Raw genomic sequence first — 27,953 nt, 5'->3', positions numbered from 1 at the left:
GATATTGATTTGTTTGGTTAAATTAATTTGACTTGATTGAAAAGAAAATCAAAGAGACAATTCTTGGTTTACTACTAATAAAGGCCACATTTGATTGGCAGAAAAATGAGCCTCAAAAGGCCCAACTCCTTAATAATATTATCAACTGGGTATTACAGATGACAAGAATATGCCGAGAATCCTGAAGAAAATATCATGGTGTTTGTCCATCCATCCCCTAAAACTAAAATGGGGCACCACAGAATTTTCGCCATTATCAGTAACAATAGTTGCAAATTGGAGAGATTAATTATCAACCATTGCTGGCTAAGGCTTGCATTGCATAGACTGGAAGTTTCTCATACATAAAGAGGCACCGTTCCTTTCATGAATGTGGAATTTGCACAGTTGATACACTTTGATGGACAAGCATCTACAAAAGCTTCAGTCCGCCTGTCACATCATCGACCACTTCAACAGGTCCTGCACATAGGATTGTCAAGAGATAAATGAAGAAATCTGGAGTTTGTTTTTGTTGAAGACGAATGAATGATATTCAGCACACTGACGACTGAAGATGCTCTACTTCCTAGTCTGCCAAGTCACTTACGAAGCATAGCTACATATGTATGACTGATAACTCCAGTTTGAAGCTGTTCAAGGAATTGAGTCGTCCCTACAACTAAATCAGATAGCTCACAAGGTAAACACCTACTGGAATGAAGAAACTTACCAAGAATAGCCATCACCGTTCTTGAATCTGAGACAAAAGCAAGAAAATAAAATAAAAGAAAATTAGTATCATTTGTTTAGGGGAAAAACAAAGTCGGTGTAAGCTAAGTTGGATGGTAGACCTGAAAAGAAGGATATTATTGAAAATCTGTAATTGAAAAACAGACTTCTCTGGGAAAAATAAATGGGATAAAGCAGGTGATTTAAGCAAACAATCTTATCCTACACATTCTTGCATTCTGAGACATTATAGCTTGGCTTCCACTTTGCAAAATCAGTAATCTAGAAGCGCAAACTCAATTTTTCTTTGCAACTAGAACTAAAAAAGCTTTCCTGGTTTGTTGCAATGTTTTCATACTGCTTCATAGTCAGCTTCTTAAAAGCATTTGCCGTGGTTCCTTGTTGCTTCTACTTATTGCAGAGCCAATTTTCAACTCTTGCTTACCATTCTCCATATGGACCATAGTGTTCTTTTCTTTTTTTCTTCCACTATTAATATAATACATGTATGTGAACTCATGATTAGGCTATGCTTCAAATATGCAAATGAAAATGACTTCAAGAAGTCCAGGTCAAAATGGAGACTTGAATCCCAAACCGAAACTAAAAAATACACAATCAATGCAAAAAACAAGTCATCTGCCAAAGGCAAGGAATAAAGGAAATCAGCTTAGCAACTCACTCGGGGCAATCTGTGTTCTCCCAGCATCAATTGTAATATGAGTTGGTAATTTAAGTGATTTTGCTCTCTCCTGTCAAAGTTGGATAAAGTAAGAGCTGGTACAAATAAGAGTAAGCGAGTACTCCTGGGAAATCTATAACTTATACTTTTTGATTATACACGTCTTACAATTCATGACATATGAATACATTTAACCAGAATATTCAGCTACATAAAATATGTGAGGAAATGAAAAGTGAGGATGTTATACTGATATCAACTAGAACAACAGTATATGGATCCTAAAATGACGTTAACATTTAACTACTATAACATCATAAAAGAAAAATCTAAGGCATACTGACTTGCAATACAAGCATATCCTCCTCGCTTTCAATTTTTACAACAACCTTTGGCTGTGCACACATCTCCCACCTGAATTTTAAGAAAAACTTTAAAATCAGGAAAGGAGCAGGAAGAAGAAGAAGAAAAAAACACAAAAGAAAAATAAATCTGCATTATGTTATTCAGAGTAGCATGTGACTGTACCTGTTTAAAGCTTTTGGTGCCCGATGGAGGAGCTTTTTATATAGGCCTAAAGTTGCATGACTGCCAATAGACAAAACACTGGTCACGGACTAAAATAAGAACAGTTTAACAGCAAAAGAAAAAAATATTGACAAATGAATTAATAAAGGATTACTAGTGTCAATATCTCATTGAATAATACTATATTCTAAAAGGAAGAAAGGTTAAAACATCATTTTATAATGTGGTGCATTTATACAGAAAAAACCATAAAATCCTGACTCAATAGGCAAGAGAAACTAGGAAAAAGAACAACATTTGTAGTAAAAGATTTTTATTTTATTAAAAAAAGAATAATAATAATATTCCAGCACCAGTAGTAGCTTCACTAGCCTTAAGCTAAAATTAGTCATTTCTTCAGCTGATCAATGAACTGAGACATAGATTTTAACACTGAACACTTAATTGACAGCTTAGGCAAATGGATTTATTAGCCTTATGTTCTTTATGGTCAAATCTACTTCCAAAAGGCCAGTAAATTAGTGGTACCCATCCTAACCCCTTACTGATGCAGCTAGACATCTCAAAACTACCAGGCATAAACTATATGCATCCCTCATCATCATAAATTTATATGCAAATGTAACAAGCATATTGTGGTTCCCCAAAAATATATTAAGTCCTATACCCCATGTAATGTTTAAGAAAATCTTCACATTTACATGTGGAAGACAATAGCAGTTGGCCTCCAAAAGAAACATATCACCAGTAAGCCAACAGTCACCATAGGATTTCTTCACAATCAGAAAGTATCTCTGTCAAGCACCCTAGAGTACAAATACTATTGAAGAATCGAGCTCTTTTAAGAGTCCATTGATCTAATCTCCAAAACTTTCCCATTTAGACCCCTATCAAAGCAATCTCAAAATGAAAACAGAAATTTTTAATTCCACAATAAAAGGCAGTTCACAGTGAATTCAGAAACTGTTCATAGAGATAACCAAGAAAAGAAGGGGGAAAAAAGTATTTGTTATAAAGTCAGCAAAACATGTTTATCTAAACTGAGAAATGAACTATGCTACCTGCATTGAGCAGCAATTTTTCCTTTCCCCATCTTAAGATCATTCCTAACAACCAAAATCTGCATAGAAGAAAAAACTGATAAACAGAAATAAATAAATTAAAAGCTAAAGAACAGATCTTTAAATTTAGAAGCGAAGAAAGAAACATGTACCATTTTGAAATCATCAAGAATATCAGCAAGCTTTTCAATTTCAAGGGGCTCTTTAACCTTCTTATCATTTTTCTTGTTTCCATTCCCAAATTTTGCATCTTTAGCCACTCTTTTAGCTCTAAGAAAGATAAAAGCAGGACGGCGTGAACCAATGCAGTAACCCAAAGCAAGACAGCCTGCCCCTACTAAAATGGCACTAAGCCAACTCAAATCCATCAATCCCAGATAAGAATCAGTCCTCTTTCTCCAATAAAAACTCTGCCATTAACACAGACACACACGCACAAAAAAAAAAAAAAAATTAAAAACTACACACATGGTATTGTTTAATCAACGACTATAAGAAGAAGCCAGAGAAGATTTTAAAATTCTATATAAGGAGGAGTGGCTTACAATAGAATCAAATGTCACATAAATTGAGATGGGTTCTTCTTCTTCTGATTCTTGCGTTCAATTTTTCTTCGCCGCGTTCATTCTTTCACTCCTTGCTCTCTACTATTCTCAGGTTTGGACTTTGGAGTCTAGACTATATTACAACTTAGTCCTTATAAATAATCAAAGTATATCATTTGAACCTTTATTATGGATTGATTTAAAATTAAATAAGTAAATTATGCTGTTTCTTGAATCTGATTTTAAATTTAATTTTTAACATAAAGAAACAAAATGTGACGGTAACTAAATGCTAAGACATGTTCCTTTAATATTAATTTAAGCTGTTTAAAAATAACAATTTTAAAATTATAAATTATTTCCATAAAAAAATTATAAATTATATTATATGCTAAATAAGCAGAAAATGAATACTACTTTTAAATTTGGCTATAATCTTTAATTAAATGATTTCATGTTGCATAATTTATGGTTCATTAGAGTTTTACGAATTAAGAAAAAAGTAATTCTTAGATAAATTGTTTATTAAAAATAAAAATCTAAATCAATTAAAATCACTATGTTCTAATTACCTGCTAATAGCCATTGGGTAACATTAGGACAAGATTGAAATAAATAAATAAATAATCAACGGCGAAACAGAGAAAGGGACCCATCACCCTTCAACGTGGACTTTGACATCTCCTCAACTGCTTGAGAGAAATTATACGATGTTCCATGTCTTACCATTTTCATTCAAACTTGTGCAAACCATCGTCCACGTCCTTAGCATGGATATATATACTCTCCCTCTTTTATGAAAGGCAACGTCGCTTTTTATATATATTAATGGTTTAGTCTGCTATATTATTATTCTAATTATAAAATTAAATTTATAGAGATAATTTAATAAATTTTTTAATTTTTAAAATATTAAAAGATAATAACAAAATAAATATTTTTAAATATTTTAATTTTATTTAAATTTTATTAATATAAATTGTTAAATAATATAATCCTTTGTATATTGTAAATGTAGTTTAGTTTTTTCTATATTTTTAGTATAGGAATAAATATAGCTCTGTTTTGTATTAGAGTTATATACTTTTTTGATGTTCTCCTTTTTCTTCTAATCAATAAAACGCTATAAACCTTTCTTCAATCCTAACATGGTATCAAAGCTTGTCGACTGTTGTGCATCGTTTTGTGCTTCTTGCTATTCTTCTTCTTGCTGCGTCGATTGCTGTTGTAGAGCTGCTGTAAAACGGTATTGTTTCATATGAGCTAAAAGAAGGTATTCATACTAAAATTGATTTTGGAAATTGGTTTAGCTTCCGTTTATTCTGCTAAATGCGTTATTCTTTGGTTTTGATTAAGCGTGTTGTTCTTTCGTCGTCTAAGTCTCTGTGTAGAGTTGTGTTGTCTTCGATTCTTTGTTGTTGTTGTGAAACAGTGTCGTTTCATATGAGCTAAAAGAAGGTATTCAGACTGAAATTGATTTTGGAAATTAGTTTCGCTTCCGTTTGTTAGTGTTTTAGACTGTGTGTTGTTTTATCGAATGTTGTTGATTTGTTGATTTTCTGTACAAAAGGGGTGGGCATTTTCTCTTTATGCTAATCACTTTGGCTTGTTGGTACTATCTTCACTTTGGCTTGTTGGTACTATCTGCTAAATATTTTTCTATAGTAAGTTGACTGTTATACTTTGGGTAATTGATTACTGTTAATCTGTTGGCATGATGGCTGAAGTTAGGGATGACTCACTCCAAGCAATCAGTGTTCAATTAGATGGTAAAATTATGCCTATTGGAGTTATGTGATGAAAAATTTTCTAAAAGGTAAACAAAAGTGGGGATATATTTCGGGTGTCTCTGTTAAGCCCCAAGATAGTGCGGCAAGCGTGGACTATGTGGCACTACTGGATAAATGGGAGGTCGATAATTCAAAAATTATCACCTGGATCAATAATTTTGTTAAACATTCCATAGGCACTCAGCTAGCAAAATTTGAGACAGTTAAGGAGGTTTGGGATTATCTGGCCAGACTGTACGCGCAGTCTAATTTCGTAAAACAATACCAGTTGGAGTCTAACATTCGTGCTCTTCAGCAGAGAAATGCGAGTATTCAGGAAATTTATGAATTTATGAAAGATTTGTAGGATTAATTGGCTCTCACAGAATCTGCTGAATTGCGAGCCTTTGGGGCATATGTTGCACGAAGAGAGGAGCAAAGGTTGGTACAGTTTTTAATGGCCCTTCGTAATGAGTTTGAAGGACTTCGCGGGTCTATTCTACATCGTCATCTATTGCCTTCTGTTGACTCTGTTGTTAGTGAGCTTTTGGCCGAAAAAATTCGTCTTAATCTGAAGCACTCGGCTGTAAAAGAGGTTTCTTCAGCTTCTACTCCATCCATTTTTGCCATGCCTCCTCGAAACTCTAAGTCTCAATTCAGACCATCTGGATCTGTTGCTCGGGATGAATGCGGGTTCTGCAAGCAAAAAGGTCATTAGAAATCTCAGTGTCCGAAATTGGGCAGAGGAAAACAGCAGCAACAACAGCAGTCTCAATAGTGGTCTTATTGACCACCGCCTCTCCACAATGGACCTCCTCTTCTACCTCGTCCTCACAATGCTGTATCAACTTCCTCCTTGGACCCATCATTGATCGAGCAGTTTCAGCAGTTCTTTGCTTCTCAGCCTCATGCCATGTTTGCTTCCTCTCAAATAGGTTTGCCATCTAGTTCTTCAGGTATATCCCCTTCCTCCTGGATTTTAGATTCTGGTGCTTCAAACCATATGTCACCTAATTTATCATCATTTACTTCTCTAACCTCTAAAGTTTTAGTCCCTGTTATGAATGTAAGTGGTACACCTATGCCATTGCAAGGTGTTGGTTCAGTTATTACGCCTTCTCTATCCTTATCCAATGTTTATCACATTCCTATTCTTACTGTGAATCCAGCTTCTGTTGGTCAGATTTATGATACTAGATGCTCAGTCTCTTTTTCTTCCTCTACTTGTTCAAATCAGGATCCACATTCTCAGGAGGTGATTGGAATCGGCCATAGAGAAGGAGGACTTTATGTATTGGATCAGCTCAAAACTCCTCATACTGCAGCATCTGCTTCTGGTGTCAATTTGTCATCCTTTCGTTTAAGTCCATCCTCGTCTGTATTTTATTTGTGGCATTCTCGCTTTAGTCATATCTCTATGTCTCGTTTGCAATTTTTGGTCTCTACATGAGATTTAGAAAATTTAAAAACTCATGATATTTCTGATTGTAGTGGTTGTAAACTAGCAAAGTTTACTGCATTGCCTGTATCTAAAAGTACTACTTTTTCTGTTACTCCTTTTGAACTTATTCATTCTGATGTATGGGGACCCTCTCCTGTCTCTATAAAAGGGAATTCTCGTTATTATGTATCTTTTATTGATGATTGCACTTGTTATTGTTGAGTTTATCTTATGAAACATCGTTCAGACTTTTTTGACATTTATAATGAATTTCAATCTCTTGTGAAAACCCAACATTCAATTGTCATTAAAGTGTTTTAGATGTGACTTGGGAGGAGAATATACTTCTCATGCTTTTAAAGACCTACTTGCTTTAGATGGTACAATTTACCAGACTTCTTGCACTGATACTCTTGAACAAAATGGAATTGCTGAAAGAAAACATGGGCACATTCTTGAGACTGCTCGATCCCTCTTGTTGTCTGCTAGCGTTCCTAGTGAATTTTGGGGGGATGGAATTCTTACTTCTATTCACTTAATTAACATAAATTCCTATTTCTCATAATTCCGGTTTGTCTCCTTATGAAAGATTGTATGGTTGTCCTCCATATTACTCTTCCCTTCGTGTCTTTGGTTCTACATGCTTTGTCCTTCTTCCTCATGTTGAACGTAGTAAGTTAACATCTCGCTCTATTGTATGTGTTTTTCTTGGTTATGGTGCAGGTCAAAAAGGATATCGTTGTTTTGATCCAGTCAGTCATAAGTTATATGTCTCCCGTCATGTTATTTTTCTTAAACATATTCCTTATTTTACCATTCCTGATCGTCCTCATAATATATCTATGCCTGATCTTGTCCACATTGATCCTTTTGCTATTGATATTGATGAGCTACCCTTTGTTGGTATTCCTGACACTTCTACTCGCTCTTTCTCTATATCATCTCCTGAGACTGCGGATACTATCGAACCTCGCTATCCTGTAAGAAATCGTAAATCCACTAAACAACCTGATTTTGATTATTCTTGTTATTCGAGTTTATTTGCTTCTTTTCTAGCTTTTATTCATCGTCTTTCTGAGCCTTCATCTTTCAAAGAAGCCATTCTTGATCCGCTTTGGCAGCATGCTATGGTTGAGGAGCTAACTGCTCTTCATCAAACCCATACTTGGGATTTAGTGTCCCTTCCTGCAGGTAAACATTCTATTGGCTCTTGCTGGATTTATAAGATTAAAACTAAGTATGATGGGTCTATTGAAAGGTATAAAGCCCGTCTAGTGGCTAAGGGTTATTCTCAGGAATATGGTATGGATTATGAGGAGACTTTTGCTCCCGTTGTTAAAATGACCACAGTTCGAGCACTCATTGCTGTTGCTTTTGTTCGTCATTGGGATGTAACTCAAATGGATGTTAAAAATGCCTTTTTGAATGGCGATCTTCACGAAGAAGTTTATATGGTTCCTCCTCCTGGCCTTGATCATCAGCCTGGTGAAGTTTGCAAACTCAGGAAGGCTCTTTATGGTCTCAAACAGGCTCCTCGTGCCTGGTTTGAAAAGTTTTCTACTGTGATTACTTCACTTGGTTTTCATCCTAGCAACCATGACTCTGCCCTATTTGTCAAATGTACTTCGGCTAGTTGAATTTTGCTTTCTCTATGTGTTGATAATATGATTATTACAGGTGATGATGCTGTCGGGACTAGTCTATTAAAGTCTGAACTGACTCGTTGTTTTGCTATAAAGGACTTGGGTTCCCTTCATTACTTCTTGGGTATTGAAGTTGCTTCTAAAAGGGTATCTTCTTTCTCAATCTAAGTAATTTCTGATATTTTTGAGCGTGCTCGGCTTTCTGATAATAAGACTGTTGATATTCCAATTAAGCTCAACGCTCGTTACTCTGCTTCTGATGGTTCTCTACCACTGGATCCGAGTCTGTATCGGACTATTGTTGGAAGTCTGGTTTATCTCACTATCACTCATCCTGATATCGCATATACTGTTCATATAGTTAGTCAGTTTGTTACTTCTCCTACTACAGTTCATTGGGTTGCTGTTCTTCGCATTTTGAGATACCTCTGCGGCACTCAGTTTCAGACTCTTCTACTTTCATCTACTTCATCATTAGAGTTATGTGCTTACTCTGATGCTGATTGGGCCAGTGATCCTACTGACCGCAAATCGACTATTGGATCTTGTATTTTTTTAGGTGATTCCCTTATCTCTTGGAAAAGTAAGAAGCAGGACGTCATTTTTCGATCCTCAATGGAGGCTGAATATCGCGTTATGGCTTCCACTACTTGTGAAATAGTTTGGTTACGATGGTTGCTTGCTGATATGGGTGTCTTTCTGCGGCAACCGACTCTTTTACATTATGATAATAAGAGTATTATTCAGATTGCTCACAATTCAGTTTTTCACGAACGGACCAAATATATCGAAATTGATTGTCATATTACCCGTCATCACCTTCAGAATGGCACATTGACATTGCCTTTTGTTTCTTCTTCCTTACAGCTTGCAGACTTGTTTACAAAATGTTTAACTGCTTAACGGTTTTATTTTCTGTCTGACAAACTCTCGATGCTTGTTACCATCGCCTCGTGAGTTTGAGGGGGGATGCTAAATAATGTAATTCTTTGTATATTGTAAGGGTAGTAGTTTAGTCTTTTCTATATTCTTAGTGTAGGAGTATATATAGCTCTCTTTTGTATTAGGGTTTTATACTTTTTTGATGTTCTCCTTTTTCTTCTAATCAATAAAACGCTATAAACCTTTCTTCAATCCTAATATAAATAATATAAAATATTTATTAATTTTAATATTATATAAATTAATACTATTGATATAATTGATATTACTATTTTTTATAATTATTATATAATTATATATTAATTTATTAATGAATATAATACTTAAAAATGCTATTTTTTATAATTAGAATCATTTATCTAATTAAAAATTAATTTATTAGTTAATATAATATCAAAATATAATTAATATGTTATTTTAAAATAATAATTATCTAATTATAAAACTAATCATTATTTAACTAGAAAACTAATTTATTATTAATATATTATTTTTTAGAATTATAATGAGTGTTTAATTAGAAGTGTAACTTTTAATCAATAAATTAATAAAAATATTATATATAAATTTAAATTCTATGTGTCAAAAGTAAATATGCATATAAAATAATAATTTTATATGTCAAAAATTAAACACATATATATAAAAAATTTAAATTTCATATTTATGTATTGAGATAGATATACATTATTTTTTTGAAGCACCTTATGAAAAAGAATTGATCTTTTTATATAGCATTTAGTTTTGCCCAAACGCACTAGGATAATCTACCCTTTGATTTTATGCATTTCCTACTTCTCTAACAAATTTCTTTTATTTGGATGATTAGTTAAAAATAATTATTGTGTATTTAATTAACTATGTACAAAATATAATAAATATGATACAAGCTTAATAATATAGTTGGAACATATATGTCATGGCGATTTTCTTAAAATAATATTGTAATTAATAAAATAATAATATTTATTTTATGAGACAAAATTTTTAATAAATTTGAATATAATATAGCAGAGTAAATTTCATTCATTATATTTAGTTCTGTAAATAATATTATATACAATATAATTAAAGTATAAGTAAAAAAAGAAAAAGAGTATATGAACAGACTAATAATATAATGATAATTATATTGTTTATATAATTGATAGTAATAGCTTAAGAAAGTTAATAAGAATTGAAAGTTAATAATCTATAAATGTTTATAAAGATTAAAAACAAAGCATATAAAATTCAAGAATAAATTTTCTAAATCTCGTACAACTATTAATAATTCATAAACTTTTTAAATAAATTTTTTAAAAATTATTCACTCTAGAAAAAAGTCTATAAATATTTGTAAAAATTATATTTAAGAGTCTTTTTGATGGATCATAAGTGTGTGATATAATATAAATTTATAAAAATTGATATCATTTTAATTTTAATAATTTATTAATATAAAAAGTCTTTAGTTAAAAGGTTTTATACAATGAATAGTTGTTTATACTGAATAACTATATTAAAATATTTGATAAATATTTAAAAATTAACCATTTATCATTAATTTAGTCTCAACCAACTGTTGATTGCATTCGCTCTATTTTAAAGTTTCTTCTTATCAGCCGATAACTGATTTAATTGATTTATTTATTTAGACAATATAATCCTTATTTAAACGTACTGATAAAAATTGTTACTTTAAGTTAATCTCACATAATCAATCTTTTATAATTTATAATAAATAATTATTATTTTAAAATTAAATTTAATAGTTAAATAATTAAGATATTTATATATATTTTTTAAATTATAATTTTTTATTAGTAATGTTTAAATTTAAATTTTTATTTTTAAAATAATTTTTAATATTTTTAATGACAAGACAATTGGCCCAAATAAAATTAAATATAATATTTTTAATTATTATAAATTATTTTTATTAATTTATATCATTAAAAATAATATAGATAAAAAAATATATTTAAAAATAAAGTATATATTTAACAGTCATTTATATAATATCAACGTACCACTAATAAGATTTTATCAAACGTTTAATTTATCGGCCTACCAAATATCAGTTTATAAAATACCAAATTGCATTGATCGTACCAAACTAACACATACCTATTACAGTAGTTACTTATATAAAGTACTTAATTATCGATAAACTAAATATATTTTTTTATTAAATTTTTATATATTTTTAAATTTAATAGGTGGTACTTGATAATTATAAAATCCATCTATATAATTTTAGTTTATATAAATAATTAAAAATTATATAAATTCACTAACAATTTAAATTAGTAGAATAATATATAATATTAAAAATTTATTTAAAATAATAGTGATTGATTGTCCATAAATTTAAAAATAGACTTTATAGCATAACTTTTTATGTAATCGGTGTAAGTTAAGACATAATGAAAGTTGTATGAAAATAAAATTATATTAAAAATAACATATAATCCACAAGTTGCATTGAAAATAATAAAATTTCAAATATATATATATAAAATATAAAATCACAGTAAAAAAAATATATGTTTTATAGAATTAATACTAAAAATTAATAAAGCATATATTAATATATAGACTACAGCTTGCAGTTTGGTTTGAGTTTTACTAAAACAACTATAAAATCTTAATAAATCAAACTTTTAGAATTTGATTCTGGTTTAGTTTGCAGGTTACCCTGGTTAATGAACACCCACGTCTCTATATCCCTACTTTACATTCCTTAAGTTGATCCGCTAGTCAAATTACGTGTACACAATCAAAGTGCTAAGGTCCATGGGTTATGATGTGTTGCAGCTACATAGTAATGAAAAATTAAACAAAATCTTAAAAAACGCGAAATAGCCAAAATAAAATAATAAATAGCGAAATAATTCTATTTAGCGAACATATATGAGAAAAAGAGAGAGAGAGAAAGCAGAAGACTGAAACTTCAAGGAACGTTAAAGAAAAACTTTACCGAGTCCACTCAGTGACACCACCACCGCCAACAACCACAACAACAGCAACAAACTCTCTAATTTCTGTTCAATTTTTAAGGTAATTTTATCTTTTTTTTTTGTTTCTAGTAGTTAAAGCTTATTTCTTTTAGCTCGATCTGGTCATGTATAACTTTCTATCGTGGAGAAAAAGTCAAGCGAAAGAGCAGCAGATTTTTCTTTTAAATTTTGTTTGAAGTTTATAGCTTTTAGATGTATCGTAGATTTTATAATCAGGGCTGTTCTTTATTTACTCTTGGAAATTCTGATTCTATTAGTTCCTTACTCTTTTTTTTTTTTTTTTTGGTTTAATTTGTGGGAAAGAATAGATTTTTAGGTGAATTTTGTTTTTTGAATTATAAATTTTTTTATATGACTAGTTGAGTTGACTCTAATAAGTTTGTTGTATTCTGGTTTGATTTTGTTAAGCATTTTATTTTCAGGACTCCAATTATATATTAGCAGTAGGGCTTTGAAAAGGCTGTATAAATGGGCGAGAATTTGATGGATAAAGTGAATGCTTTCAGAGAACGACTCAAGATTGGAGGTGCTGAGGTAGGTAGAAAGATGACTGCAGGTATGAGCTCGATGAGCTTTAAGGTGAAGGAGCTTTTCCAAGGTCCAAATCAGGCTGATAAACTTGTTGAGGATGCTACTGCTGAGACCCTTGAAGAGCCTGATTGGGCTATGAATCTTGATATATGTGATATAATTAATCATGAAAGAGTTAATAGTGTTGAATTAATTCGTGGGATAAAGAAACGGATTATGATGAAGAATGCTAGAATACAATATTTGGCTTTGGTATTACTTGAAACAATTGTTAAGAATTGTGAGAAGGCTTTCTCCGAGGTTGCAGCTGAGAGGGTACTTGATGAAATGGTGAAGCTGATTGATGATCCGCAGACTGTTGTTAATAATCGGAATAAGGCTCTGATGTTGATTGAATCATGGGGGGAGTCAACTAGTGAGCTTCGTTATTTACCTGTTTATGAAGAAACATATAAGGTATTCATTCTGCTTGCTCCTAATATTTTCATTCTTTTTTTGGGTGCCTGAAAATCTGACAAAAGGAGTGGAATATTTTGTTTGGGTTGTGTAATTATTTTTAGGCTTGGATAAATGATAAATAACATTGATTTTGGTGAAAATTATTGTCTATACTTCAGCTTAGCGTTCTTTCATAACTAAAATTGAGGTCTTAGTCATCATTTTACTGAAGCCGTTCTTATGGGGGAGAAATTAAGCATTTTATCTGACACAATACGAACATTAACTTTAGAATCTTGAACAAAGAGTCATGCTATAAGAGATTTGTTTCAGTTTGTTAAATAAGTATTATTAATAAGGGCTATAGCTTTCTTCTATGATGGAATTTGTGGACATCTTTACATTAGCTAAGATAATGATGTTCATTTCTGAATGAATTGCCAAGGAGCTTTTTGTGTTTTTGTTGTGCCTCTAAATTTAAATATTAAATTTGGATTTTTTTGCTAATATATGTGATTTCTTGAACTCCTTCCTCTCTCCCTTTTCTGGGATTTTCTCTTTTCTATTGAAGAGTTTAAGATCGAGGGGTATCAGGTTCCCTGGTCGTGACAACGAGAGTTTAGCACCCATATTTACCCCACCTCGATCAGTTTCAGCAGCGGAAGTGGATGCTAGTCTTGCACAGCAGATTCAGCATGATATTCCCGTGGTAAGCTTTACAGCTGAACAAACAAAGGAAGCATTTGATGTGGCGAGGAATAGTATCGAACTTCTCACAACTGTGTTGTCCTCTTCTCCCGAACAAGATGCTCTAAAGGTACCTTTATCTTATACTTTATCTAATTTACATGTCCTGGTCTGGATTAGTTATGAAATATTTGGTCTTCTTGGTTCTACTTGTGATTTGAGGTCCTGAGAATTTTCAGGATCTCAGACTGACGTAATAAATCATATCCATCTTTTGCTATCAAGTATTAGAATGACTTATCAAATCAAGCAAATAGATGAATTGGAAATCACACATTCTAGATACCAGTGGTTATTTATTTATTTATCTGTAAACAAAAACCTGTCCAAGTCTATTATCTAACTCTTGATTTGATTAAAAGGATGTTCTTTGTGAATTGGTGATGCATGTCCCAGAAGAGGAAAGGGGTCAGTCAAACATCTTGAAAGTCTGGTGCTTGCTTCAGCTGTATTTTCAAAATTTTGTGCTTACATACTATTTTAAAGTTCCAACTATCTCCAGTGTGGAGATTGATGCTATGACTTTTTTGGTTTTTCACTCATCATATTTTCTCTTGCATGCTTGAACTCCTAATATGTTGCTGTTTCTAAATAATCCTCCATTTAGTGCTGTTGCTTTGCTAACACATTTTATTCAACACCAACAATTTTAATTATTTTGTATTTAGTCCTGCCTTAATAATGCTTGAGAAAAGTACCTGAAAGTGATTATTTGAGAAATCATCATGTGGAATTGGAAATTCAAAATCTAAACATGAATGTTTTGTACTTGTACATATGCAACGTACATTCATCTTTTTTGTTTTATGTTTTCTATTTTAGAATGATACCTGATTTGACTATGATTTTTACGTTGGAAGACATTTTCGGGCTGGTTGGATGCTCCACATCAATGCCAAACTGGCCCTCTTTTGATTACTGTAGTGCAACATAAAATGTAAAGACTAGTGCGTGAGTTGTATATCTGTTTTTGGTGGTGAAATGAATTTATTGTTCTCCTGGTAAGCAAAGCAATGCTATTACCTTAGTGAATGAGTAAAACACTATCGGGGAGGTCATATGTCAGCATGTCAGCTTTTAAGTATTTCCTATCTGGGGAAATTGAGCCAGCAACCATCTAATGTTGTGCAATCTCATTGATGAAGTGCTTTCTCTCCATTGGCAGGATGATTTGACAATAACACTTGTCCAGCAATGTCGTCAGTCACAATCTACTGTCCAGAGAATCATTGAGACAGCAGGAGATAATGAAGCCTTGCTTTTTGAAGCTTTGAATGTCAACGATGAGATCCAGAAAGTTCTCACCAAGTATGAAGATTTGAAGAAGCCATCAGTGGTTTCTTCTGAGCCTGAACCTGCTATGATTCCTGTGGCTGTCGAGCCCGACGAGTCACCTATCCATGCAAAAGAAGATGCCTTGATTAGGAAGCCAGCGGGTTCTCGGGGTGGAGCTCATGGAGGAAGCAATGATGACATGATGGATGATCTTGATGAAATGATCTTCGGTAAGAAAAGTGGGGGCACATCTGAAGGTACGCGAGATCCAAAGAAACAGCAATCTTCAAAGGATGATCTCATAAGCTTCTGAGCTGCTTAGTCGAGATAATTACATGTTTAGGAAAGAGGCCTTTGATGTGAGGCCAGTTAGGTGTTCAACATGAATTGATGTTTGATTTTCAAATTGGTTGGAAACTTCATGAACATGGCTGATGGATATTATTAGCATCATGACACATACTCGCACTCTCTGCTGCCAAATTCTGTAATTAGTTTATGTGTTGGATTTGATACAATTGCTTGACATGGTATATACCTACTTGATGCAGCACAGACAGTTTGGTTCTTGAACTTCTCATAATGAAACTGATTGCTGGTGATGACCCATATTTTCTCACTTTCTTATGCCTTCTGCTCTAGTGAATTTTGTTGCATGTTAAGATCGCTCCCATTTTCAGAACTTTGTGATTACAACATACACGGGCAATGAAATGCAATCAATCTTTAAATGAATAAAAATTATTTTTGTGAAACATAATTTTTATTTTCAATAACATCAACAAAATTAAAATTATTATTGAAGTCGTTATAATCAAACAAATTAATAAAAGTATTAATCAGAATTTTTGTTTTATAGTTATTTATTATCTTTAAAAATAATAATAATAAATTTAAATATTTTTAAGTGTTTTTTTTGATGCTATTTTAAATATTTTTACATTTAAATATATCTTTTTAATATTTGAGCTTGACATCTTAAAATTTAATTTTTTATTAAAATATTTGAATCTTTTTAATATTTGAGCTTGAGATCTTAAAATTCAATTTTTTATTAAAATATTTGAATCGACGTCGTTTTAAGTTCGCAATCTATACTTATAAATCTTATGTTTGCAATCTATTTGTAATCTATACTTTTGATTTAAAATTAAATGGTTGAAATTTTTATTAAAATTTAAAATTTAAATTTTATATTGTTAAATAATAAATTGTATCTATTAATTTTAAATTAATGGTTAAGATTATATAGATATAACTTATCATATATCCAACTTCAACGTAAAAAGATTTTAATCCAAAATATTTAAATTATCAAACTTTACTTGATAATTGAAAATAAAAAACTCCAATTATCAAAAACAACTAAATAATTTTTAAGAAGAGGAAAATTTACAGGAATATGTGAAAAAGCATGTTGAAAATTTTATTTTTACAGTTTTCTCTTTTCTTCATAAACTTTTTCTTTATCATTTTTTTTCAAAAAATTTTATTTGTACGATGTTGTAACTGGATTGCAGAATCCTTTTAATATTTTATTGATATCATTTTAGTGTATTTTTATTACTGTTAAATATTTTTATATTTTATTTTAATTATATCTTTTATGTATTTTAAATAATATTTGACATATTTTTTGAAACACACATCTTCATGTTATCAACATATAGCAATTGCTATAAAAAACATATAATATCATTCAATTCACGAATATTAAACATAAAAATATAAAATAAAAATAATAAATCTATCTCATTTGATGATGTCACAGTAATACAAATTAAAATCATATCATATTACTATCTTATAAGTGTATTTTTTCAAAAGAAATTCAAAAACGTAAATTAATAATAAAAAAATTAAAAAAAAAAATCTTGATATCTTTTAGGTATACTTTAGTATTTTTTTCTACCAAAATTATAAAAAAAATAAAAAAATCTAAAATAAAAACTAAATTTATAATAATACAAATTAAAAGATAATACCCTTTCAATATCTTATAGATATACTTTTAGTATTTTTTCTGATAAAATTCTAAAAAAAAATATAAATTTTGAAAAAAAATCTTTCAATATTTTGTAAGTATATTTTAAATATTTTTTGATAAAATTCTGAAAAGAAAAATTATATAAATAAAAATTTTAAAAAAATCATTAAAAAAAGTTTAAAAATAATGCACCGTGAAAACTCTTTAAAAAAATCATGTTTCAAAATCACTTATGAAATTACATTCGAACTACCAAACTGATTACATAATCCATATGAAAGAAAATTTAGTTTTCTAAAATTCAAGTGTAAATAAGTGTAATGGTAAATAAATAAATATCTAAAGATGTTAGCTAAATAAGAATAAATAAAACAAAATCTAATTGTAAATGTTGTCTTCATGAGCGCGTGACATAACAGTAACACTATCACATCTCGCCCTCATTCTAATAAGTAGTAAGAAACGAAAGAAAAAAAGAAAAAGAAAAACCAGACTAACAGAACCCTCTCCGGTCTCTCTACTGAGAAAAGGAAAATCCATTTCTGAATAGGCAAAGAAAATGATGCCAGAATCATAATGAAAACACTTCTCCATTATCGATGGTCATCATCATCACCATCACCATCTTCTTCTTCTTCTTCTTCTAAATAATAATGGCAAATAAACTTCACCACATGATGATATCATCGACAAGATCCAGATCTCCAATTCTCCTCTTCACTCTCTCACTCCTCGCTTTCTCTCTCCTCTTCTTCCTCTTCTCTCTCTCCTCTTCTCAAACCCATAACCCATACCCGAGCCCTAATTTCACTCTCAAACCCGTCACCTCCTTTCTCGCTTCTCTCGAACTTTTCCTCACTAAAAAATCTCTCTCTTCATCATCTTCACATCGCGACGATACTGTTCGTGAAGTAATCGAAGATGATTTACATAGATTAGACGAGAAAATGTTTGCAAAAGAGAGTGCAAGATTGTATTCGGATCCCTACTATCCTCTCCAGTTTCCAATAAGGGTCTATGTTTATGAAATGCCTAACAAATTCACTTATGACTTGCTTTGGCTTTTTAGGAATACTTATAGAGATACTGTTAATCTCACCTCTAATGGCAGCCCCGTCCACCGATTAATTGAGCAGGTTTAATAATACTAAAAATTATAATGTTATTTTATATTTTGCTTTTAATCTTAGGTTTTAATTGAATTGTTGTGCTGTGTGTGTAGCATTCAATTGATTATTGGCTTTGGGCGGATTTGATTGCGCCAGAGACAGAAAGGCTTTTGAAAAGTGTGGTTAGGGTTTATAGACAGGAGGAAGCTGATTTGTTCTACATTCCTTTCTTTACCACTATAAGCTTCTTCTTGTTGGAGAAGCAACAATGCAAGGCTCTTTATAGGGTGTGAGTGCACTTTCAAGCTTTTACTTTTTATTAACTATTATTCTGTGTGTTCTGTATTATGGTCTGTGTTGGTGAAAGGTGGCATTACGCATAAATTAATTGATGTTGAATGTTGTCTGCGACTCTAATTGAATTTGAATGCCTTGATCATGTGATTTTGATTATGTGCTTTGCTTGTTGGTGGTTGTGTTACTGTTCTGCAGTTTGGTTTTTGATCTTTAAGTTTTCTGAATAGTGCAAAGAGTTCTGGATTGTGTATATTATGCTAGTTAAAGTAATGAGTTTATCCTTTTTCTTGTATTACTGTAAAAATAGCTTCACATCAATTGAAAATTGGTAAACCATGTTGGAACCAAAGATTAATGAAACTGGCGGTGATGTTTATGGCTTGAGATTAGTAAACCTGCAATGATGTCATGGTGCCTCTGGTTGTAGGAAGCTCTGAAGTGGGTGACAGATCAGCCTGCATGGAAACGATCTGGAGGAAGGGATCACATTCTTCCTGTTCATCATCCCTGGTCTTTCAAATCTGTTCGTAGATATGTGAAAAATGCAATTTGGTTGCTACCAGATATGGACTCTACAGGGAACTGGTGACAATATGACTCTTGGAAATTAAAGCAATGTTTGAATAGTTGATTAGTCATTACAGCTGCTAATCATCATTTGAAATTTCAGGTACAAGCCAGGACAAGTGTTTCTTGAGAAAGATTTGATTCTTCCTTATGTCCCAAATGTTGATCTGTGTGATGCCAAGTGTGCATCAGAAAATGAATCAAAGAGAACAACCCTGCTTTTCTTCCGTGGGCGACTTAAAAGAAATGCTGTAAGATTTTAGTTAATTAATCAGTTTGCATTATATACTGTGTGATTGGTGGAATAAGAAGGATGACACTTTCCATTGATGGGGATTAAGAGTTGATTTGATGGTATGATAACTTCTATTAATAATTACTAATTAGCAGACAAGATATGTAAAAGGCAATTTTGTTTTAGCCTTTACTTTGGAGACTATCATGTCCATTACAGAGATGGTGGAAAAGAGAATTCCCCATGCCGTTCAATCAATGAAGACTTTGATACTTGTGAAAATAAGGTTGAAGAAGTTTAGGATATTTACCTGAATGACCAGCGTTTATAAAATTTTTAGCCCTAAATAGTCTTCTATATGTTTTCATTCAGGTTGGCTAGCTTTATTACTAATAAATAAGGACAAGTAATACTATCCAACTTGCCTGGCAGCTGATGTACTGATTAGGTGATTCTGATAATGGTTCATTTGGAATCATGAATGGGATGTCATAAGATCATCTTTCCGTTCACAGCTCTGTTTGTGTTAGCATATACCTTTTTGCTTGTTCACCAATTTTTTTTGTAAGAACAACTTGCTATATTTGCTGTATTCTATTGTAGGGTGGGAAGATACGTGCTAAACTTGTAGCAGAACTAAGTGGTGCAGAGGGTGTGGTTGTAGAGGAGGGCACAGCCGGAGAGGGAGGGAAAGCAGCAGCTCAGACTGGAATGCGCAAGTACATACTTGGATTCGTACTTCTTTCTCAATGTAGCTTTCCTGTTGGTATTTCCTTAAAAACAATGGAGTTCCCTTGTATTTAGGTCTATCTTCTGCTTAAGTCCAGCTGGCGATACTCCATCATCTGCCAGATTATTTGATGCTATTGTCAGTGGTTGCATTCCAGTAATAGTCAGTGACGAACTGGAGCTTCCTTTCGAGGGGATACTTGATTATAGAAAGGTGTGAACGAACTTTTGTAGCTTTTATTGTGTTTGTTTTGCTTGGTGCATCTTTTACAGCCTTAAACTGAGGCCATTGATGTGATATTTTTATTTTGGTCATTGTGCTAGGAAGTTTGCTGACCTCCTGTTTAAAAATTGGAATTTGTCTAATTTCGCATTTTAAGTTGGGGCAAGTCTCATAAAGAGCCTTAAAATTGAATGATGATCTACTACCAAAAATGCATAGAACACAGGAGTCTTGTCATCTGCTTTTGTGAAGTTTCGTACTTAATATTAATTTTCAAATGGAAGTATGGAATTTGATCCAACAATCTTTACTAGAATTTCTCTGGGATACTTTCTTGTTATGACCTTTTCAATTGCATGAATATAGTGAAGTTTTGGACTGCATATATTGTATGACATGGCCAATTCTTTTCACCTATTGTTTTTGGTGAAGAAAATCAAAGAACATAATTGTTTTTCATTGTCTTCATGTTTTGAGGTCGTGGGATTGAACCCTTATGGACATAGTGACTGCTGATTTTCACTAGCAAGTTGTAACTACTTTGTATAATTTGGAAAACTTAACAACAATATAGTGCTTGGTTTGACTTGAAATATATACTAGGTGATTGCTAATACTCGGTCACTTTTTCCTTGCATGCAGATAGCTGTATTTGTTTCTTCTTCTGATGCCATACAACCAGGTTGGTTGATAAAATTCTTAAAAGATGTTAGTCCTGCTCAAACGAGGGAAATGCAAAGGAACCTTGTCAAGGTTTGTGACTATTTCGGTTACATAATTGCTATTTTTTAAAATTATTCAGTGATCAACAGATTGATTGCTTGATTTTCTTTTATTCTCCAAGAGGTATCTTTTGTCTTGATCCACATACACATACACATAAACACTATGAGAAAAAGGAGGGAATAAATAATTAGGAGGTTGTGGAATTAAAAAGGAAATGAATAAATAGATGTTGTGGTGGATTTAGTAGGTTGAGGACGTCGCTGTCTGGTCCAGCTTTTGATCATGAACTGCCACTTGTACACAAGCATATAAGACAAGAAAAGGACAGTTAGGTTTTTTAATTAAATATGCTCATTTTACTATAATCCTAGTTGTGGCCTTGTGATTTGTCAGCTACCCTGCTATTCCTCTCTGCTTAGATCGTATGTAATGCACAGATTAGGTTAATCTTCCATTGGTTATTATCTCTATATTAATTAGTCATGTTTGACCTTCATATCTTTTTGACCTCGAATGTTAAGGTAGCTACTTATTAAGAGTGAAATAAAAGAAAGGAGAGAGAGAGAGAGAGAGATCTTCATATCCGAGACAACTTATTTCTGTACTCGTGTATTTCAGTACTCGAGACATTTTCTGTATTCCAGTCCAGCTCAGCCCTTGGGTCCAGAAGATTTAGTCTGGAGAATGGTCAGTGACTATCTCTTCTCTTATTAAAAGTTATTCTTCTATTATATTTATGTGCACGCATGTCTATGTTTGTTTGTGAATAAGAAGGTAATCAAAATAACTAGTTGACCATGTGATTGTTGTCTTTTGGCAATTGGCATGATAAATCTTTCTTTTGCCTCTAATGGTCAATGTATTTCATTGCTTACGGCAAAAGCTTTTTGGTCGCAGCCTAGATATCGGATTATATGAGAACCTTTTTTGCATGTTGCAGTCATGTAGGAGGAATTCCATTTTCTCCCTTTATAGGTTACAATTTTGTGAAACTTTAAGAGTAATCACCTATTGAGTCAATAAAGCATTTGTCCATCATTTGAAGTTTAAAATTATGTTGCTTATACAAGTAATTTTGGTGGAAATTCTTTTTGTGATCAATTCATCCTTGTCTTTTGATTCATGTCTAAAGTGGTGTTCTTTTGTGTCTCTTACTTTTATGTGATATAAACAGATGGCTGGGAAACTGGTAAATATCAAGCTTCACACACGGAGATCACAGCGTGTGGTGAAAGAATCTAGAAGTGTATGCACTTGTGATTGTAAACGTGCCAACTTTACAGGTCCCACTTTCATATAATTGAAGACTAAGATCTCGTTTATGTGAAATCATTCTTTCATGTGTGGTTATAAATCTTTTAGTTAATATAAAGTTTTCACATTCAGCCATTTGATTTTGGAACTGAACTGAAAAAGTAGAGGTTTACGGTTCTTGTTCTTTCATGTTCATTATCAATCCTCACTCTTCACCCTTCTTTCACCATGGTTTTCATTTTGCATAAAAAAGTTATCGTATGAGGTAGCTCCGTGGTGCCACTTTGTGCATGGTTGGATTATGTGTTGGGCAGTGGCTTGCTGCAGTATATGATGCAATGTCCATTCCTTGTCTATCATATGACACCGAATTCAGCTGCTAAAGAAAATGTTCTTCGGTGTGGGAGATGTGTCTAGTTATGTTGCTTCTGGATGATTGATTGGTAAAAAGTTAATGGTATTTTGATTTGGAGAAAATTTATGCTATACTTGTTGTACGAGTCCTCATTGGTTTTTTTGGTTCGGGAGTGTCAGATACAATTGGATCTCTTTTTATTTTACAAATATTATTTGATGCTCTGTCAGTAGAATTTTCTCATGGTATTTTAAGGTCCAACATACATGTCCCAAGGGGGAGTGCTCATAGGTCAGATCATCCGTTTGCTTTGAATTGGCTACGGAGAGATTATTATGGGCGCTATAAATTTGTAGATATTATGTTTTTTGTACTTTATCTAAAAAATGAAGGACCAATGAGGATTTTCGTTTTCCGGTTTTTTGGAGCAATAGAGTACGGGGATCGTTTGGTATCTCACAATCAAGTAGACCTTTGTAGGAGTGTGGCGAACCTATTCAAATTCTTTGTTTTTGGGACGCGGTGGCATAGGGCCAGATGGTTGAGTATTGTGCGCAAGTAGGAGTTTTAGGTATTCTTTTGTTTTTGTTTTTATTCTTTTCTTTAATGATTTGGGCTTGGGGGTGTTCAGCTATCATAGTGATTGTAGTAGAATTGCTACTCGGGGTACCATTAGAATTACCATAAGATGGGATGTGCTTCCATAATTTAAATGATAACTGTTGATGAAGTAAGATTCACTACTTTTTTTTATTAGTTTTCTAGTTAAAATAATAAATGTGGAAATATAATACACCGCAGAGTGAGTAATAATGGTTGTAGCACTGTCGAATGAGAATGTTTGTAGTAAACTATTTTGATTAGATGATACGATGTGAACACGCCTGCTGCGCTGCACTGTGTTTAGAAGTCTACTTTGTATTTGTATGGGGAGAATGAGAAAGCACATGACTCTTGAAAGAAAAAGGAAGAAGAAAAACTTTAGGATTCAGATTTTAATACCAAGTAGCATATTGTTGTATATATGTAATATGGCGGTGACTCCAATTGGCAGCAAACGGGGCGACCTATAATATAAGTATTAAGTATAACCATAGAGAAGACAAAAGGTGTGTGAAAGCAAAGCCAAACCGGGTGGAGAGCACGTGTTTAGATGATCAACTTCTCTCAAGATGTCATCATGATTACTTTAGTTTATACACATATATTATTCTAAGATAATTGCATTAGAAAAAGTTCAAAGCCAGCCCATGTTTGTGGGGCTCACACGGTCATCCTGAATAAGCCTATGGGAACTTTATATGTGGGTCCCATTTTTATCCCCCTCGACAAAACACAAAATCATACCATACAAATCCCCGTAGAACCTTTGGTCGTGCCTAGCATACGTATTTGGGCCCCTCTCGTCACTGATTTTCAGATTTTGTTTTTCTTAGTTTTTTATTCATACATATGCTTCTTGGATATCACAGTCTCTATTTGATACCACTCTTTTTTCTCCTTCAATAAAATCTTCTCCTAATTTGCTCTAATTCCAACAAAGAAGTCTTTGAGAGAAGATGGCAAAAGTTGGTTTCAATTATACTTCTAATTCTCCCTATTTTGAAACTTTCTTCTACTGTATAGCTTTATAAAATGGTGACGTTAATCCAATATAAGGACATATTTTGAAACTATTTTGATGACAAACTTTTTCTTTTTTTTAAACAAAATAAATAAATAAATTAGAACATGCATTTTTAGAATTATAGGCAAAAGTTGCGTGCATTCCTCCTGATAGCTAGCAGAAAAATTATCATGACTCAATATTTGCAACTTGTGCATTCCAACATGTCAATTCTCTATTGGTGGCCTTGACCGCCTGGTCCCACCAGATGTCCAAATCCAAAATAAAAAACCCCACCATTTTCTTCCGCAAATTGGTGCATTTGAAAGTTGGCGTCCCTTCCCTTTGCAATTGCCCTAAGGTTTTGACATTCAATTACTCTTCTTAAAACCCCATCAGCGATCCAACTGATTAAAATTCTAATTATCACTTTAATACATTGAATATTGAAATATTCAATTTAGCACTTTATATTCAAACAGCCTCTTTTAGTGGTGATACCCAAATATCTTATTTTATGTCACATGGAAATTATTATAATTATTTATATATTTGTTGGATTTATTAATGCGTATAGTTAATTATACATTCTATTTAATTTAAAACTTCTATAGGTTCAACAAAAGGAATTAGAAACCGACGTCTTTGCTCTTTTATTAATATGGGTGCTATCATATAAATACTAATGCATGAATTTGAAGGTTAAATGTACTAGAGGAGTACTAACTTGGATTATATCGAAATTTAATTAGCTAGACTCAGTTTACTACGTTATTTATCCGTAGATAAAATCAATTGCGTAATACTATGTAACATTATCTATTGATTGTTGCATTTGTATTGATTAGATTTTAACAATAGGTAGTTAATAATAATAAATAAATGAACTAATATAAATATAACACTTGTTAAATAATATCATATATTAATATTTAACTAGATTTATTTATAAATGGCGTGGTAGATTAAATCTACCTAAGAATTTATCACATTACACCTTATCTTTTAAGTTCCATTAAAAGTTGAGATGAAATTAATTAGTTTAAATTCAATACCCATATGATCATTTTTGTCATTTTTTAAGTCCCATTAGAAGCTGAGATGAAATTAATTGGTTTATATTCAATTCCCATATGATCTCAGTAGCTTGTAAACTACATAATTCAATGTTTATAATTCCTTTTATTGACAACTGAGAGAGGGAACAAACATCAAGCTCAATATTTTCTATTTCCTTTCTTTTCCCTCTTTATTTTCTCTTTCTCTTCTTATTTTCTTGTTTTTTTACAATACTTTCCTACCAACCAAACAGATTAAAATCCCTTGAACCAATATATAAGAAGCTTACTTAATGAGATAGCACCTTTGACATTCCCAATATCCCTATGATACCATCCTTTATTGTTTTTCTAAAAATAAAAAGGTTAAGAATTTCTCGTTTTTTTTTTCTTTCTACATTAGCATATAGAAATTAATTGCTCCCTTTTTTTAACCGCGAGTATATTAGATTCTCTTTGTGTCTATTAAAAAGGGGCTTATAAGCATAAATCCATATCGTTTAGGAGTTCAATTATATTTATACTTGAAGGGCTTAATAGCAAGATTATGGACCAAATTAGAGAATTTGCCACCTGTTTACAAAAATCCTTATTAATGACATGCTATAAATCCTATTCAATATGCTAAGAATATCTTTCTTTTTTTCTGAAATAGAAATAATAATAAAGTTAATACTTTGGTATTTAAAATAGGGTCCTCCCATTAAAAAGAAAAAAAAAATAGAAAAAAGGGTCAAACCCCATCATGAAATCCACTGATTGGCCTCACTTTCATGAAAGTAAAATGTTTTTGGGCCTCAATTATCTCTGCGTTGAGTCCGTTCTTGTGGGCCTCACCTCATCAGGTTTGTAAGGTAACTAAAACTTTCTTTTTAAGCTAATCTCTCCATTAATACCATCAAATCTATCTAACAATGACCTAAAAATTAATAAGTTATTATAAATTGATCCATTGGTGACAGCAGCACCAGCATGTTTCTGCTCGTGCAAAGCACGCTCTAAACTTGGAATGTTATGTCACTTGTGGCTCTAAGTCGTAATCATATATCTAAAACATGATTGGGCCGCGATATCCACGCTCCTCGGTTGATGTTTGTTTAGCGATTGGAATGGAAATTCGAGGAATGTACAGTGTTCTTATGAGACGAAAAGCCACGTCAGGAGACAGACAGGCACTCGACAATCATTCCGCTCTTTTCGCATTTTAATTCGGGTGGCAATTCCGTAATTAACCCGCAACAACAAAAGGTCATTCCGGAGAATTACCAAATCAGATGGACAAGGGTAATATTGGAATTTGAGCACTTCCCATCCCTTTTTATAGCAATGGACCGACTTCAGTGTAAAAAGCTGCATTACCCAAATGATGATAATGTTTACACTGGATTAGTAAATTAACATCTCAGTATATTAGATGTATTGGGCTCATTTTATTTTATGAATGAAACACATTTACATCTGCGGTGCATGAGCATAATATTTATGTTTACATTTATTACTTTTTTTTTATAAGAAATTAATATACATAATAATAGTTGTTACGTATTGCATGACTCTTTATACAAATTAAATTTTTTATTATAAATATCTATTCAACAAAATAAGATTCCAATGCGTTTTTTATTTTCTAAATATAAAATAAAGAATAAGGCAAATCTAGTTTTTATTCTTATTGTAATTAATATATTATAAATTTCTACATATTTTATTAATAGATATATGCTATTTTTAATTTTTTTTAAATATAATTTTTCTCTTATTCTCTAACATAAAGAAAAATAATTTAAATTATTAATAATTATTGGATAAAATAAAATAAAGATAAAATAAAAATAATATTGGATTAGAAAAATTATTTTCACTCTTTATAAGTAAGATGCTCTTTAGAGCATTTTGGTGTTAAAATTTTTATTATAAAGAGCTATTCAATAATATAAAGCTCTAACACACTTTCTATTTTTAAAATATAAAATAGAGAGTGGATTTAGCTCTCTATATGTGGAGAGTCAAATGCACTCTTTATTTTTATTGTAATTAATATATTACAAGTTCCTAAACATTTTTTTAAGTGATATCTATTATTTTTTTAGCTTTTTTCCTTAAAAATATATTTTTCTAATTTTTTTTTAAAACATCAATACTGGTTGAATAAAGCAAAATAAACATAAAAACTAAGAGAGTATTGGACTTAAATTTTTTTTTTTTTTTTAAATAAAAATGACTATTTATTAAACAACATATACTTTTTAAAATAAAGAGTAAAAAGCAAATAAAGAGCACCACTGGAGATGCTCTTAGTATGTTAGCAACATATTAATCGTTAAGAAATATAAAATTCGTATAGAAGATAAACATTTAAATTCTTACAAGATTTATTTAAAGAGTATATAAATATTATTTTATTTACGAATTAATATTATATTCATATTTTATGGTTAAATTTAGTATATCTTACATAATAATTGTATTATTCAATTCTTATCTAAATTGTT

General features: G+C 31.6%; 3 protein-coding genes across 6 annotated transcripts; 2 read left to right on the top strand and 1 right to left on the bottom strand.

The window, feature by feature from the left end:
* Positions 1 to 94: 94 nt before the first annotated feature.
* LOC8280470 (peptidyl-tRNA hydrolase 2, mitochondrial) lies at positions 95 to 3,681 on the bottom strand. Of its 3 annotated transcripts, XM_048370004.1 has the most exons (9): positions 3,528 to 3,681; positions 3,135 to 3,392; positions 2,983 to 3,041; positions 1,922 to 1,981; positions 1,738 to 1,807; positions 1,394 to 1,463; positions 713 to 739; positions 590 to 632; positions 95 to 462 (listed from the first exon to the last, which is right to left on the bottom strand). In XM_048370004.1, exons 2-9 carry the CDS (start codon positions 3,348 to 3,350, stop codon positions 453 to 455), a joined length of 555 nt encoding a protein of 184 aa, XP_048225961.1. In that variant the 5' UTR covers positions 3,351 to 3,392; positions 3,528 to 3,681; the 3' UTR covers positions 95 to 452. The 3 variants fall into 3 exon arrangements, with proteins under 3 accessions (XP_048225961.1, XP_048225960.1, XP_015575168.2); XM_048370003.1 differs by having other exon boundaries at positions 590 to 739; XM_015719682.2 differs by lacking the exon at positions 590 to 632.
* An 8,508-nt stretch (positions 3,682 to 12,189) lies between these two features.
* LOC8280469 (TOM1-like protein 1) lies at positions 12,190 to 15,934 on the top strand. 2 transcript variants are annotated; one of them, XM_015719733.3, is made up of 4 exons: positions 12,190 to 12,364; positions 12,733 to 13,311; positions 13,865 to 14,110; positions 15,206 to 15,934. In XM_015719733.3, the coding sequence occupies exons 2-4, from the start codon at positions 12,793 to 12,795 to the stop codon at positions 15,626 to 15,628; spliced, it is 1,188 nt and encodes a 395-aa protein (XP_015575219.2). In that variant the 5' UTR covers positions 12,190 to 12,364; positions 12,733 to 12,792; the 3' UTR covers positions 15,629 to 15,934. The 2 variants fall into 2 exon arrangements, with proteins under 2 accessions (XP_015575219.2, XP_002520034.2); XM_002519988.3 differs by having other exon boundaries at positions 12,191 to 12,364; positions 12,747 to 13,311.
* A 1,562-nt stretch (positions 15,935 to 17,496) lies between these two features.
* LOC8280468 (probable arabinosyltransferase ARAD1) lies at positions 17,497 to 22,666 on the top strand. Its single transcript, XM_002519987.3, has 9 exons — positions 17,497 to 18,438; positions 18,525 to 18,698; positions 19,136 to 19,293; positions 19,379 to 19,526; positions 20,114 to 20,229; positions 20,315 to 20,453; positions 21,105 to 21,215; positions 21,807 to 21,875; positions 22,363 to 22,666. Exons 1-9 carry the CDS (start codon positions 17,956 to 17,958, stop codon positions 22,486 to 22,488), a joined length of 1,524 nt encoding a protein of 507 aa, XP_002520033.1. The 5' UTR covers positions 17,497 to 17,955; the 3' UTR covers positions 22,489 to 22,666.
* Positions 22,667 to 27,953: the final 5,287 nt, after the last annotated feature.

Source organism: Ricinus communis, chromosome 10, assembly GCF_019578655.1.
Source record: "Ricinus communis isolate WT05 ecotype wild-type chromosome 10, ASM1957865v1, whole genome shotgun sequence".
NCBI lineage: Eukaryota > Viridiplantae > Streptophyta > Magnoliopsida > Malpighiales > Euphorbiaceae > Ricinus > Ricinus communis.
This window is presented reverse-complemented; position numbering and strand designations above follow the sequence as displayed.